General features: G+C 43.6%; 1 protein-coding gene across 3 annotated transcripts in view; it reads left to right on the forward strand.

Annotated features, from left to right (window-relative positions):
• MAP2K5 (mitogen-activated protein kinase kinase 5) overlaps positions 1–12,547 on the forward strand; it is a 146,134-nt gene that overhangs the window by 79,742 nt on the left and 53,845 nt on the right. For all 3 annotated transcript variants that reach the window (XM_053988650.1, XM_053988649.1, XM_053988651.1), the window contains exons 14-16: positions 1,317–1,390; positions 2,291–2,341; positions 5,883–5,954. In XM_053988650.1, coding sequence (XP_053844625.1) covers positions 1,317–1,390; positions 2,291–2,341; positions 5,883–5,954 — 197 coding nt within the window. The remainder of the gene's footprint in view (positions 1–1,316; positions 1,391–2,290; positions 2,342–5,882; positions 5,955–12,547) is intronic.

A 12,547-nucleotide genomic window follows, 5' to 3' on the forward strand; every position in this document is an offset into this window, starting at 1 on the left:
CACGTCTGCTTGGATTTAGCAAAGTCACTCAGCTCCAGAGGAGGCAAAACTCCATCAAAAGTGCAGCACGTGGGTGGAATTCCTAAAGATGGAGATCAGCAAACACAAATTGAGCCTCTGCATGCTCAGGACTGGGATTTTTGGGGGGGAATCACAGAATTTACAGGAATTACAGTACCAGCAGTGTTGATACCTCACTTACAACGTACTGCCCCACCTGGGGTCTATAGGAACTATTGGGTGCTCCCATTTTTAATCTGGATTTTTAGCTCAAATAGAGGCGAGCTTTAATCAGCTTCTTAATTGAGGTTCTGCATTTCTACATTGCAGAGACAAATTAAGGCAGCTCCTGTGGTACCAGCAAACAGCTGCTAAAGCAAGGCAAACCTAATGATAAACAAAATTAGGTTCTTTTCTAGTTGGGTTTCATCCATCTGCCCCCAACCAGTGCTCACTTTGAGAGGAGGCACTGATTCAAGCTGTTGCCTTTAATCCATTTTGACAGAAGAAGGCAGTGATTAGGCAAAGCCAGGCTCTAATCTTCCCATGTTTAAGCCAGGCTATAACGTGCACGTTCTGCTCCCCCGCTGGCATCTCTGGAACTGCAAAGATGTTCAGAGTTTCCTGCACTAAAGCCAGGCTGGATGTTCAGGAGTTTATTCCCAGTTGATTTTATTTTACAGCAGTGCACCAACTTCCTGTGGCATCAGGGGCAGTCAGCATCGGAATATTTTCACTGATATTCTGGTTCTGGAGTGGACATTGATACTTTATTTATGGAATTCCATCTTTTTTTCAGGCTGATTTTGCAATTTGGTAAAATCCCTGTGAGTTCAGGATTAACCCCTGTCCAAATGCAGTAATTCCACGTATCCCTATGGAATTCCTTCCTTTTTTCAGGCTGATTTTCCAGTTTGTCAAAATCCCCGTGAGTTCTTTTCCTGTCCATCAGTGCACTTGGTGTCTGATCCAGATTGGTGTCACCTGCAGGTTTAATAATGTGGATTTTTAGTATTGTATAAAGTCATCTGTGTAAATACCATCTAATATCTGTGTGGAGAGGATGTATATTTTTTTTATATACATGGAATTTTATCTGTGCTGCTGACTCACAAACCACTGCATTTGAAATAGATATTTGTAATATTTCCTATCAAAAGCCACCATGCCAGTGCTCCCTGGATATTTGGGGTTGTCCTGTGCAGGGCCAGGAGCTGGATTTGGATGTGACTCCCTTCCAGTTGAGGTATTCTCCATAAATGGTGTATTTATTGTCCAGGAGAATGTGCATAATCCACTTTTTTCCCCCCAAACAGATGTGAAGCCCTCCAATATGTTGGTGAACACCCGGGGCCAGGTGAAGCTCTGTGACTTTGGGGTCAGCACCCAGGTAAATTCCCCCTTTGCATCTCTCCCCACTCCCCTCCTGGTGTCCAAATCACCTGGCAGCCCCACAGCAAACCCCTCTCTGCTGGGACAGCTCTTTTCATTTTTAATCTCTGGGCGACTTTTCCTCCATCTGAATATGATTGTTCATTGTTTAATGACAGTAAAAACTGCTGATATTGTAATTACTACTTACGAATGGCAAACTTCATTGAAATGCAGCTTTGATCTGGGAGCCTTTTGCCCAGACAAAAGGGAGGGCAGAGCAAGAGACGTGTCTGGGGAGCCCAACTGGCCCACAATAAAAATTAATATTGGGAGCAACAATAGTGGTGGGCTTTGACAATGTGCAGCACAAATTTTAATTAATTTCCATTTTGGGCCTCCCTGGAGGACTTCTCTGCTAGTGACCCATGAGCTCGCTGTGCTGTTGATTTGAATTTCAGCACCTTTTCCTCTCAGCCAAACATGAGGCCCAAAGAGAAGGTCAGCCTTGTATTATGGGCTGGCAGGCTCTGTTGTCCCTCCAGTGTTTAAGGGATGAATTGGGGCTTTATTCACATCTGACTGAAAAATGAGTGTGCTCAATCCTGCTTCCTCCTAATTCACTTTTTATATCAGACTGGTTTGGGGTACTAAAACAAGCAGCATCCTGCTTAACACAATTGTTTAAGGTTATCTGCCATAAACTGTAATGCAGTGCTTGCTTAAATTGGAATCCTCATTCCCCAGCCCAGGCGAGATGTAATCATTTTTAACGCCTTGGCGGATAAATCCCTTCCCTTTTTTACATAATTTTTAGTTGATTTATAGGGATGATGATTGTAGGTTAAATGAGGAATAATTGCCCATTTTATTTCCACATTATCTTTATATTGTTCTAACAGACTGTTTTGTCTGATAGCTGGTGAATTCCATAGCCAAGACGTATGTTGGAACAAATGCTTATATGGCGGTAAGTGCATTTATGCAGGAAGAACATTTAAACGGAATTATTTGTCCTCACTCTTGTTCTGTTCAAGGCAGGAGATATCCTAAATCAATCCTCAAATCTCCATCTCTTCCCATCCCCTGTCTTCATTCCACGGGACAACTCTTCTACTTCTTGCTGAGAGGGAGGAGGAATATTGGAAAAGTGTTTTTTTAAAAATATATTTTCTGGTTTTTTTGCTCCTGGTGACAACTGGGAACAAAGAGAGCCAGTTGGACATTCAAAAAAAAAACAGTTTTCCACTCACAGCTTGTGGCTCTCTGCAGATCACTGCCAGCCCCAAACCATCCCCGTTTTGGGAATGCTGGAGTTTAGGGAAGCATTGTGCAGAGGTTGGTGGGCATTCCTAAACACCCCGTGGAAATCTGAACCTAAAAACATTGGGATGAATAACATCAGGGTATTAAAGTGCAAGTTTTTCAGCTCAGAATGCAGGAAGTCATCAGTACTTCCACTTTTCTGTACAAATTTTGGTCAGTCTTTGTTAACACGAGACCATTTTTGTCCTGTTCCTGTGCATTAAAGTCCCTAAATTCCCTTTTTTTTTAAATAATTTTTTTTAGCACATTGCTAAGGACGCATAGTTTGGGGCAGGGTTTGGGTTCAGAGCTGCCAAGTGCCAGCCTGAGCAAACCAGAGTGGGTTTTCTGCACAAATTTCTCTGCACAAACCAGAGTGGATTTTCCATCAGACCCATTGGATCCCTTTCAATTCCCCATTTCAGAGGGGAAAACTCCACTGCCTCACTTTTTAAAGCATTTTCTGAGCTCTTCTTTTGGCCATTAAAACCCTTTGAGCAAACTGCTCCTAATATTGCCGAGAAAAAGAAGTGCTCTGCTGGTTTCAAATAAAAATACAAACAGCACAAAGTGGTTGGTGCTCATGTTTTTCAAACCTCAGGGAAGGGGAGGGAGAAATCCGTGACCTTTAATCGCTTTCAGGTATTTTTTTCTGATTTTCTTGTCGGGGTTCCCATTTATTTGCTAAGTGCTTTTCCACTTGAGGTGTGCTCATTGTGTGGCTTCTGAAAGGCTCAAGTCACCATCCTAGGTGACACAGGCTGTCTTGTGTCATCAGAATGCTCAGAAATAGCATAAAATAAATACATCAGAATAGCAGGGAAATGGGGGGTTTTTAAATAAAAAACAGAGATAAAAAAAGAGCTGGAACACAGAGATCCAGACAAAGAAACAGCTTCAAATTAATCAACTTTTCCAGCTCAGCTGTTGCTTCAAACTGGTCTTAAGCTGGGCTGAGAATTAAATTGTATTATGCTTTTAGTGCCCAAACCAAGATTACAGTTCTCTTTCCCAGGTGTGCATTAAATAAATTGCTTTTTTTTGCTTTTCTGGATGGATGTGATGCCTCCATCTCTTAATTGTGAAGCAGAAGTTTAAGCTCAAAATGTTCCCGATCTGATTTTCTGTGTGAAAATCGCTTTGCTTCTTGATTGAGTCGTTTGTTGTCATCAAATTTCCAGGCAAGCCCTCAAAAAATAATGAAGGTCATAAGCTTTGCTTCACCCACTTGGCAGGCTGGCAGTGAATGTGAAACTCTTGAAAAAATTGAGGTTTTCTTTGAAAAAAAATAAAAAGCTTCTTGATTTTCTTGGGTTTTTTGTTTTGTTTTGTTTTGTTTTGTTTTTGAAAACAAAATAAAGCTTTTTGATTGAGAAATTAAAATTTCCAACCAAAACGCATTTTCTGTAAAATCATTTCATCAGCATTTTATGCAGAAAAAAAAAATGGATGAAAAAATAATCAGTTCTAGAAATTTTTAAGAGAAAACACCTTGGGCTGTGTATTTAGAGTGATCCTTGATGCATCTGTTATTCCTATTTTCCTCTTCTGTACTTTTAAATCCATCTTTTGTTTAAAAAGCTGATTTCTTTGCCCTTATCTTTTGTGAGTCCACAATTCCTCACTGGAACTTGCTCTTTAAAGCTTGAACTTTAAGAAAAAAAAAACAATTTAATATTCCTCAATGTGAATTACAAATCTCATTTGGTAGCTTGGGAAAGGTCTAAAAAATGGGGTGGATGTTAACCTTGCTTGGGCCAGGTTAGCACATCCCATATCACGTTATAAAATTACTTTTGGCTGCACATCTGCACCTTTGTGAGGATATTTGTCACTACCAAAATATGTCACTATAAAAATATGTCAGGATAAAAATTTATCAGCTTAAAAAAAAAAATCACACAGTGCTGTCGCAAACATCTCTAAGATGTGCTCACCTAGGTTAGTTATACTCAGTGAATAAAAAAACAATAAAATAAGATTTTTGGGTCACTCACAAGTGAGATTTGGTCAATGTGGTGAAATTGTGGGGTTTTGGGGGGTTTTGGAAGGATGTTTTTAGAGGGAATATGGGCAGCAGTGTGGTTTTTATTTAACATTCACGCCGCGATAAAAGCTCCTGACCTGGGAGTAGCAGCACAGGGTGAACATCCAAAAACACATTGGAGTGGCACTAATTTGGGAGTTTGTTTTCTAACAAAGGTCTCTGGATTATTAAAGAGTGAAAATCCTTTGTAGGTGGCTGGGCCAGACAGGTGCATTAACAGCACAGTGGGGAGAGGAGTCTCAGGGAGCCTTTTATTGTTGCATTTCATGCTGTACTTGACCTTGGAAATGCTTAAATTGTAGCTTTCAAGTAAAAACCAGCAGATATTTTTTACAGCACTCCATTTCATGAAGCATTAAACCTGCTATTAATAGTTTGGAGCAGGGGCTGCTTTTTTTTTTTTTTTTTTTTTTCCCTACAGGTCAAAAAGCCCAAAATTAAGAAGTGTAAAAAATAAAATTGCCACCATGTGGTGATTCTTTTGGCTTCAGTAACTTGGCTTTTTAACTGTAGTTATTCCCCAACCTCTGGGCTCCACACAGGGAATTTTTTCCTTGCTGTGGTGCCTGGATTTGGGGAGGGAAGTGGAAAATTGGATTCTCTCAACTTGACCTTGTGCTTTGCTCACCTGCACTAACCCTTGGCTTTTCCCTTGGGTTAAGCAACCCAAACACAAATCCAAGGCCAACCTTGCAAGGTGCATGGACCCAGATTTTCCTGAAGAATTCCTGAATTTTCCTGGATTTGCTCCCTGCCAGGGAAGCTTTGAAGCATCTTGGTGGTTTTTGGTGTCTCAACTTCCCGCGGGGCAGCTCCGATCTCTGCTCTGGGGTCGGTGACAGAGCCCAGGGAAGGCTGGAGCTGGGCCAGGGCAGCTTGCATTGGATTTTAGGATAAGTTTCTTCCCCAAGAGGGTGCTGGGGCACAGCAGCTCCCCAGGGAGTGGAGGAGCTCCAGGAGTGTGTGGACACTGCTCCCAGGGTGGGATTTTGGGATGCTTGTGCAAGGCCAGGAGCTGGAATTTATTCCCGCCCAGCTCAGAATATTCCAGGATCCTGTGATTTTTTTTTTTCCCCATCCCTTGCCCTGGAGCAGCTTCGGAGCAGAATCCCTGTCTGCCTGCAAGGCTCAGGAGTTGTTCCTCTGCTTTTCTCCACAGCCTGAGAGGATTTCGGGGGAGCAGTACGGGATTCACTCGGATGTTTGGAGCCTGGGGATTTCCTTCATGGAGGTATGTAGAGAGCTCTCAAATTAACTCTTACATCAAAAATAACATCAAAATATTTTCATTTAACCTTGGTTTATTCTTTAAGTTCCCTGTATATTTATGTGCCTTTTCCTGTTGCTAATTTGGGCTGTATTTAGAATGGGTTTGTTCATTTGAGGTCTTAAATAAAACTCCATGTTTAAGTAAAACTTAAATAAAACTTCCAGTAGGAGGTAGGCCCTGGTGTGTGGAGGCTTTTTCCCTCTTCCTTTTTTCCTTTTTTTCTCTTTTGCCCCTCTTTATGCCTCTCTCTTTCCTCATTTTAAGGTGAAGCTGGACCTTTTAAGTGAGCTGTAACCAGGATTTTTAGCAGAAGATGAAGTCGAGCAGTCTCAGTGCTGGCCCTCTGCATCTTGGCACATTTCACATCTTGCCAGCCCAGAGTTGAACCATTTTTACATTTTCACACAGCAAATTCCTTGCCAAAACCCTTTTGACCAAGATGCAGGTGGTGAGTGCTGAATCAGTGCTTGCAGATGAGGTAAATCAGTGTCACTGGAGCCAGCCCTGAGTGGCAGGGTGACACAATTTGATGTGTCCCAGGGGAGGGAGGGAGGGCTCTTCATTTGTTCAACAAATTCATTTGTTTCACTGCACATTTGAATGGTTTGTGGTGCTGGAGAGCCCTCCCTCAGGATTTTGGGAGAGATTCATACATTCTGTAAATAATTCTGGCCAAAAAAGGGCTGAGGTTGTACTGCAGGAAGACTTTGTGGTGGTGTGGGTGATACAAAGAGTGATATAAACACAGGACCTTATAAATAAAGCATTTCCCAGTCCTTTGCTGAATTAAAAGCTGTGCCCCAGCAGCTCGGTGATCCACCACAAGATATTTGGAGTTTATTTTAGGATTGTTAGTGGCTGACTTGGCTGCTCATCAATTCCACGTGCAGGCTGAATTGTATTGGTAAAACTCCTTTCATTTGCATTTCCTCCTCTGGTTTTACACCTTCCCAACCTTCCTCTCCCTCACTTCCCACGGGTTTCTCCTGAACCAGATGTGCAGGAGGCAGTTTGGGTCTGGGTGCTTTGTTAATTGGTTTGTCAGCTGCTCCTCCGAGACCTCTCCCACCAGCAGCAGCTTGATTGAAGTGCTCTGAGTGATGTTAAATGATGAAAACAAGGACAGTGCCTTAGAAAAATGCCTCCAAAAAGGTGAAAGAGGTGCTCCAAGAGCCACACAAGGTCAGTGTCATTAAAGTAACACCCTATTGACGTGGGGATTGGGATGGAGACACTCTTGTTGCTGTTGAAAAGGGGAGCTGGTGTTTGCTGTAGGATTTAAAGTCATCTGCACTCAGTGAAGTCCTGCTCCAGCCCCACACCTGGGTGTTAGCAGCATGTTAATTTAAAGGAAATATCTTGTGAGATCGAGGCAGCGAGGGCTGTGCTGGCAGGTGAGGATGTAAAATTGTCAGTAAATCTTCTCATTTTCTTTAATGCTCCTCTGAGCCCTTAAAACCTCTGGAATTTCTTTGCTGCAAAGCTGTGTGTGATGAGAAGTGGGAGTGGTATTTGGGAGGTTGAGGAAACTGCCCCAAAAAAGTTGGGAGGAGAGAGGGGAAAGTCTGGGATGGGAGTCCTGCCTAAGCTTTGAGAAATGGGGACTGTTCATGTTCCCTTTGAGGCAAGAGGAGTCTGAGAGTGCTCAGGCACCCCCTCAGAAATAAAAAAAAATAAAAATAAAATTAAAATACAATGAAATTAGATATGCAGTTATATCATCATCATTATTATGTGTTATTGCTATCATCATTATTATTATCATTGTTATTATCATATTTTTTGTTACTACTAGTTTTTTTGAGATTGCCTTTCTTCCTTCAGGATTTTTTTCTGAAGGAAATGGAATTTAATCCATAACCCAGAAAAACTGTTTAGAAGTGTTCCACCACAAATAGTTTGTGTGTTTCCATGAGGTTTTCCCGTGTTTTATTTAAGTGCTCTTGGCTTGACAAAGCAAGTTCAATTTAAACCCGTGCCACTGCTGTCACTACACTGACCACTGTGTCAGCATTTTCATTTCTAAAAGCTGTTTTTCCAGGGTTTATAACTCAGCCATAAAACACATCCAGGCTGGGCTGGGGCTGGCTGGGCTCTGGAACCCATTCCCTCTCTCCAGGAGCTGTGTCCTGCACGGGAGGAGAAATTAAATGGCCCAATATTTCTTGTTACTCTCCAATATGACTCTGATCCACAAGTGAACTTTCAAACATCCAAGGGAGGATCGAATCCATCTGGCTGGGGTTTAATAGCAGCAGCAAGGCTGGCTTGGATGGGTCTGGGGCAGTCTGGGGTGGTGGAATGTTCCCTGCCCATGGGAAATGAACTTTAAGGTCCTTCCCAAGCCACCTCATCCCGGGATTCTGTGATATTTATCATTTTATCTCCAGATACAGTTGGTGCTACATTTAAATTCAGGAAGTGAAAGCAACTTGCTAATGCCCAAAACCAAGTAAATTTTGGAAGTAGAAGCTCATGTGCTTGGCTTTTTGCTCCTCCTTCTGTATCACGTCCTGGTCTCTGCTTTCCACTGCCCTTTGTGCTCCAGGTCTCCTTTGAAAATTAGATTTTCTTACAGAGATCATCCCTGTTTGTCTCCCCCAGAGAAGAGGAATTTGTGCATCAGTTTTAATAATAGTTCCTATATATTAATTCTTTAATATCAGTTCTTAAAACTCCCAGACTGAGGATTTGAAGTGTTTGGTGACCAGGGTTCTCAGTAGCTGTGTATTTGCAGGAGCTTTCAAGGGTTCTTACCAATCTCTTAAGAAGCCATCAGGCATTTCAGACATAGGAAAATCAGGAATTATCCAACAAATGTGCCTCCCCTCGGTACTTCAGGCACACCTGAGCACTGTCAGAGTGCTGGAGCTCAGACCCTTCATCCCACTCGGGCTGGGGGCACGCAGGGAGCTGCAGAAGAGCTCACTCAGCCCGCAGAGAGGGGAAGGAAAGTGCTGGAAGAGGGTGCTCCAAGGAAAGCAGCTCTGCTTGGAGGTGGTGCTCTAAAAGCTCTTCAGTCTCGAGGGTGTTTGCATAAAACTGGAGTCAAGACTGGTCGAGGAGAGGAGGTTTGAGATCTCCTCCTGAGCAGCCTGAGATGTGGGATCAGTTACATCTCATCAGCTTGGGAGTGAAGGCGGTTCCAGGAGAGGATTGTGAGCTGATCTGGGGGAGGTTCTGCAGGATTTTGCTGCTCTGGGGGTGCTCTCTGATCAGGTCACCCCTCAGCTGAGCCAGCGGTTCCAGGAGAGGATTGTGAGCTGATCTGGGGGAGGTTCTGCAGGATTTTGCTGCTCTGGGGGTGCTCTCTGATCAGGTCACCCCTCAGCTGAGCCAGGGGTGCAGTTGTGGTGCTCAGGGACAGGGTCTGCTGATAGCTGGACGTGGTGCTCTTCTCCAGTATAAAGGATTCTGTGATTAGAGGTGGTGAAGGAAGAATCTGAAACCCAAATCTTGGTGGTACAGCCTGATTTTTGTCATGGTCTGGGAGAAACAGCCTCAAGTTGTACCAGGGGGCGAAAGGTAACGCCTTCCCTCTAGGATTAAGGACAGGAAGGCTATAAAAAAGGCTTTTTGTTGTTGATGTTACTGCAAGGAGCCTCACCTGGCTGCTGCCAGGTTTTAGGGACCGTAGAGCTGTGATGTTGGTGACTTGGTGGCACCTCCTTGTGCTCAGCCAGGCACGGGGAGCTGTCCCATGCCCAAGCCGCTCAGCAGCCCGAGTCCTCCTTACTGAGGAATATTTGTGGAGTCTCAGGCACTCTGTGTAGAATGATGCACTTCACAAACTCCTTCTTGGGCAAAAAAAGCTGCCCTGTGTTTTGATTATTTCATTCCCTGGAGCTGTTTGGGGTGATTTCTCCAAGCAGAGCCCGTTCCCTCTGGTGCCTCTCCCACCTCCATCACCCACCGGGGTGGGGACAGGCCACGTCCAGCCTGGTGCTGGTGGGACTGGGAGTGGAGGGAGCAGTGCCTGAGGGTTGGGTCATGAATTAATAATTGCTGTGTGCTGGGGGAGGCCCCTCACACGAGCTGCAGCCGGGGAAGTTGCCTCGCAGAGCGCTATCAATCACTCAGTGACCAGAACTTCCAGTAATTAGTGTATTTTATGGGCCTGTGCTTCAGTGACTCGGAAGCACATATGCTCCACTCCCAGCTAAACTTAGCCAGAGTAATATTCCAGGATGATTTATCCGCCTGCTGCACTGGGATGTAACCCTATATTAGGTGAAGATTGTGAACTAAGCTGCAATAAAGTGGAAGTTTAGGTACAGTTTGCACGGGTTGAGACCTCGATGGATCATTGTTGCTCAGCAATTGCTCCTAGGCCGCTGTGGGCAGGGAAATAAATAATCCAGTTCTCCACCCGGGCTGAGGGGTGAAGGGACAATTAAGGGATGACATCAGCTGTGGGTGTTTGGAATGTGTGTTTTGTATGTGAGGTTATTTAATGTATGGAACAGAATGCATTTTATGTATTTATATTGTTACGTGTAAGTGAGGCTGGTGAGGCCCTGGCGCAGAAGCTGTGGCTGCCCCTGGATCCCTGGAATGTCCCAGGTCAGGTTGGACAGGGCTTGGAGCAGCCTGGGATAGTGGGAGGTGTCCCTGGCCATGGTAGGATGGATTGGAGGATCTTCAGAAGGTCCCTTCCCACCAAACCATTCCAGGATTCTATCACTTTATGTATTGTTTCCTATTCTTACCCTATAGTTGTTTCTACTTTTAAAGAGTCAAAAACTGAGGCAATTTCCCTGCCTTTTCCCATGATTTATGGCCTGTCCTGGCAGATGAACCCTCGCTCCAGCAGAGCTGGAGGAGAGCAGAAGCTGAGCTGCATTTCCACCAGCACAGGCACGTTTAACCCATTTCTCCCTTTTTGTACCGAATTTAAACCCAGCAAACAGCCAAGCAGGAAGCCTCTCTGCTCGAGCAAGGAATCAAATTAACCCTCCTGGAGCACTTGTGGAGATTTTGCTCCTGACAGTTTCCCTGGAAAGCCCTGGCCCACCTTTGTCCCTTCGGAAGAGGCTCTGCCATTCCCGGCGTCACCTTTGAAGATGCAGCAGTAAAAGCCCGGTAATATCCAGGATTTGTGGCCAGGCAGAAATGTGCAATTTAACCCTGATTGTCTGCAGCCTTGAGCTGGCAGTGCATTTGCTGTAGTTCATATTTAAAAGAAATCAAAGTGAAACTAATTATCTTTAATTAAGGCGAATTAAGCTTTGATTTTTAATATTTTTTTTTTTTTTTACTCCATGACAGAGCTGGAACTCATCTGCTCAAGCCAAGGAATGTCCCAAAGGTTATTAGGGCATTTTTCTGGTGCTGGTAATAACCTTCCCCCCTCCCAGCCCTGGCCACCACCAACAAATCTGTCACTTCATCCGTCTCCGTTGCCGCTCCTGCCCCTCCGCAGGGGTCGCAGATTCCACAAGTTATCAGCTAATGGCCTTATACATTAAAAATTGAAGCTTTCCTCACTCCCAGGCCTTGCAAGGCTTTGTTCTTAAGCCCCAGACACTTTGGAGTGCAGCTGCAAACTATAGGCAGAAGATTAAATTAATTTGTAACTCTTTTTTTTTTCTTTTTCTTTTTTTTTTTTTTTTTTTTTTTTTTTTTGTCGGGGCCCTGCATTACTAAATCCTGCACATTTAATTGAAACCCTACTTCAAGATGCTTTGTGTTTCTGTTCCTCTTTGTTGTCAGTTTAACCTCAGAAGCACTTTAACTCTGCTAAATTGCTGTTATATCCTTTTGGATTTTTTTTTTTTTTTTTTAAACCTCCGCAATGAGAGGACAGCAGAATTGATATTAGGAGGAGAAGAAAAATCTTGGAGTAGTTTTTGAGGTATTTAATATTTATTAGGGTCCATACCCTGCAGAGTTTCAGGTGATTTGAAGCCCATCTATCTAGGAATGTATAAATTGGTCTTGGAATGGAATTTCACCTGGGGAATTTTGTGTTATCCAGTAGTTAAGTCTGCTTTTGAAAGTTGGAGCGTGGCGGAGTGGCGGCTGCTTTTCCAGAAAATGAGGGTTTAACTGCAGCGCACAATCTAAATGCAAAATCCTCGGATGGAAATTTAATTGTGTAAAATGTGCACGAGGTAATTAAGAACAAATTTTAGAACATTTCAGACTATAAAGTCCTCCTTCAGCTCCATCACTGGCGATATTGCCAGCGCTTATTTTCAATTTGCAGTTATGCTGAGAAACATGGAATGTGCCTAAATTAAGAATAAAAGCATCCCGTGCTCTCCAGTGTAACTGTAAATTAAAAAACAACTTGCACAACATCGACAATTATCTAAGTGGGAAACTTTATTGCCTGAGTGTCCTAAAAATATGTTTTGAACTTCCTTCCCTCAGCCACTTTCCAAACAGGATCCAGACAGAGCTGCTGCTCTAACTTTATTCACAATATGCAGCAGGCAAGGAAGAAGTGAGCTGGAGGAAGTGATGCGTAAGGGGGGGATTTCTGGATTTCCCTTCTCAGTTCTAAAATGGCAAATTACATTATTTCAGCAACTGATTTGAATTTTGGGTTC

Source organism: Vidua macroura, chromosome 12, assembly GCF_024509145.1.
Source record: "Vidua macroura isolate BioBank_ID:100142 chromosome 12, ASM2450914v1, whole genome shotgun sequence".
Taxonomy (NCBI): domain Eukaryota; kingdom Metazoa; phylum Chordata; class Aves; order Passeriformes; family Viduidae; genus Vidua; species Vidua macroura.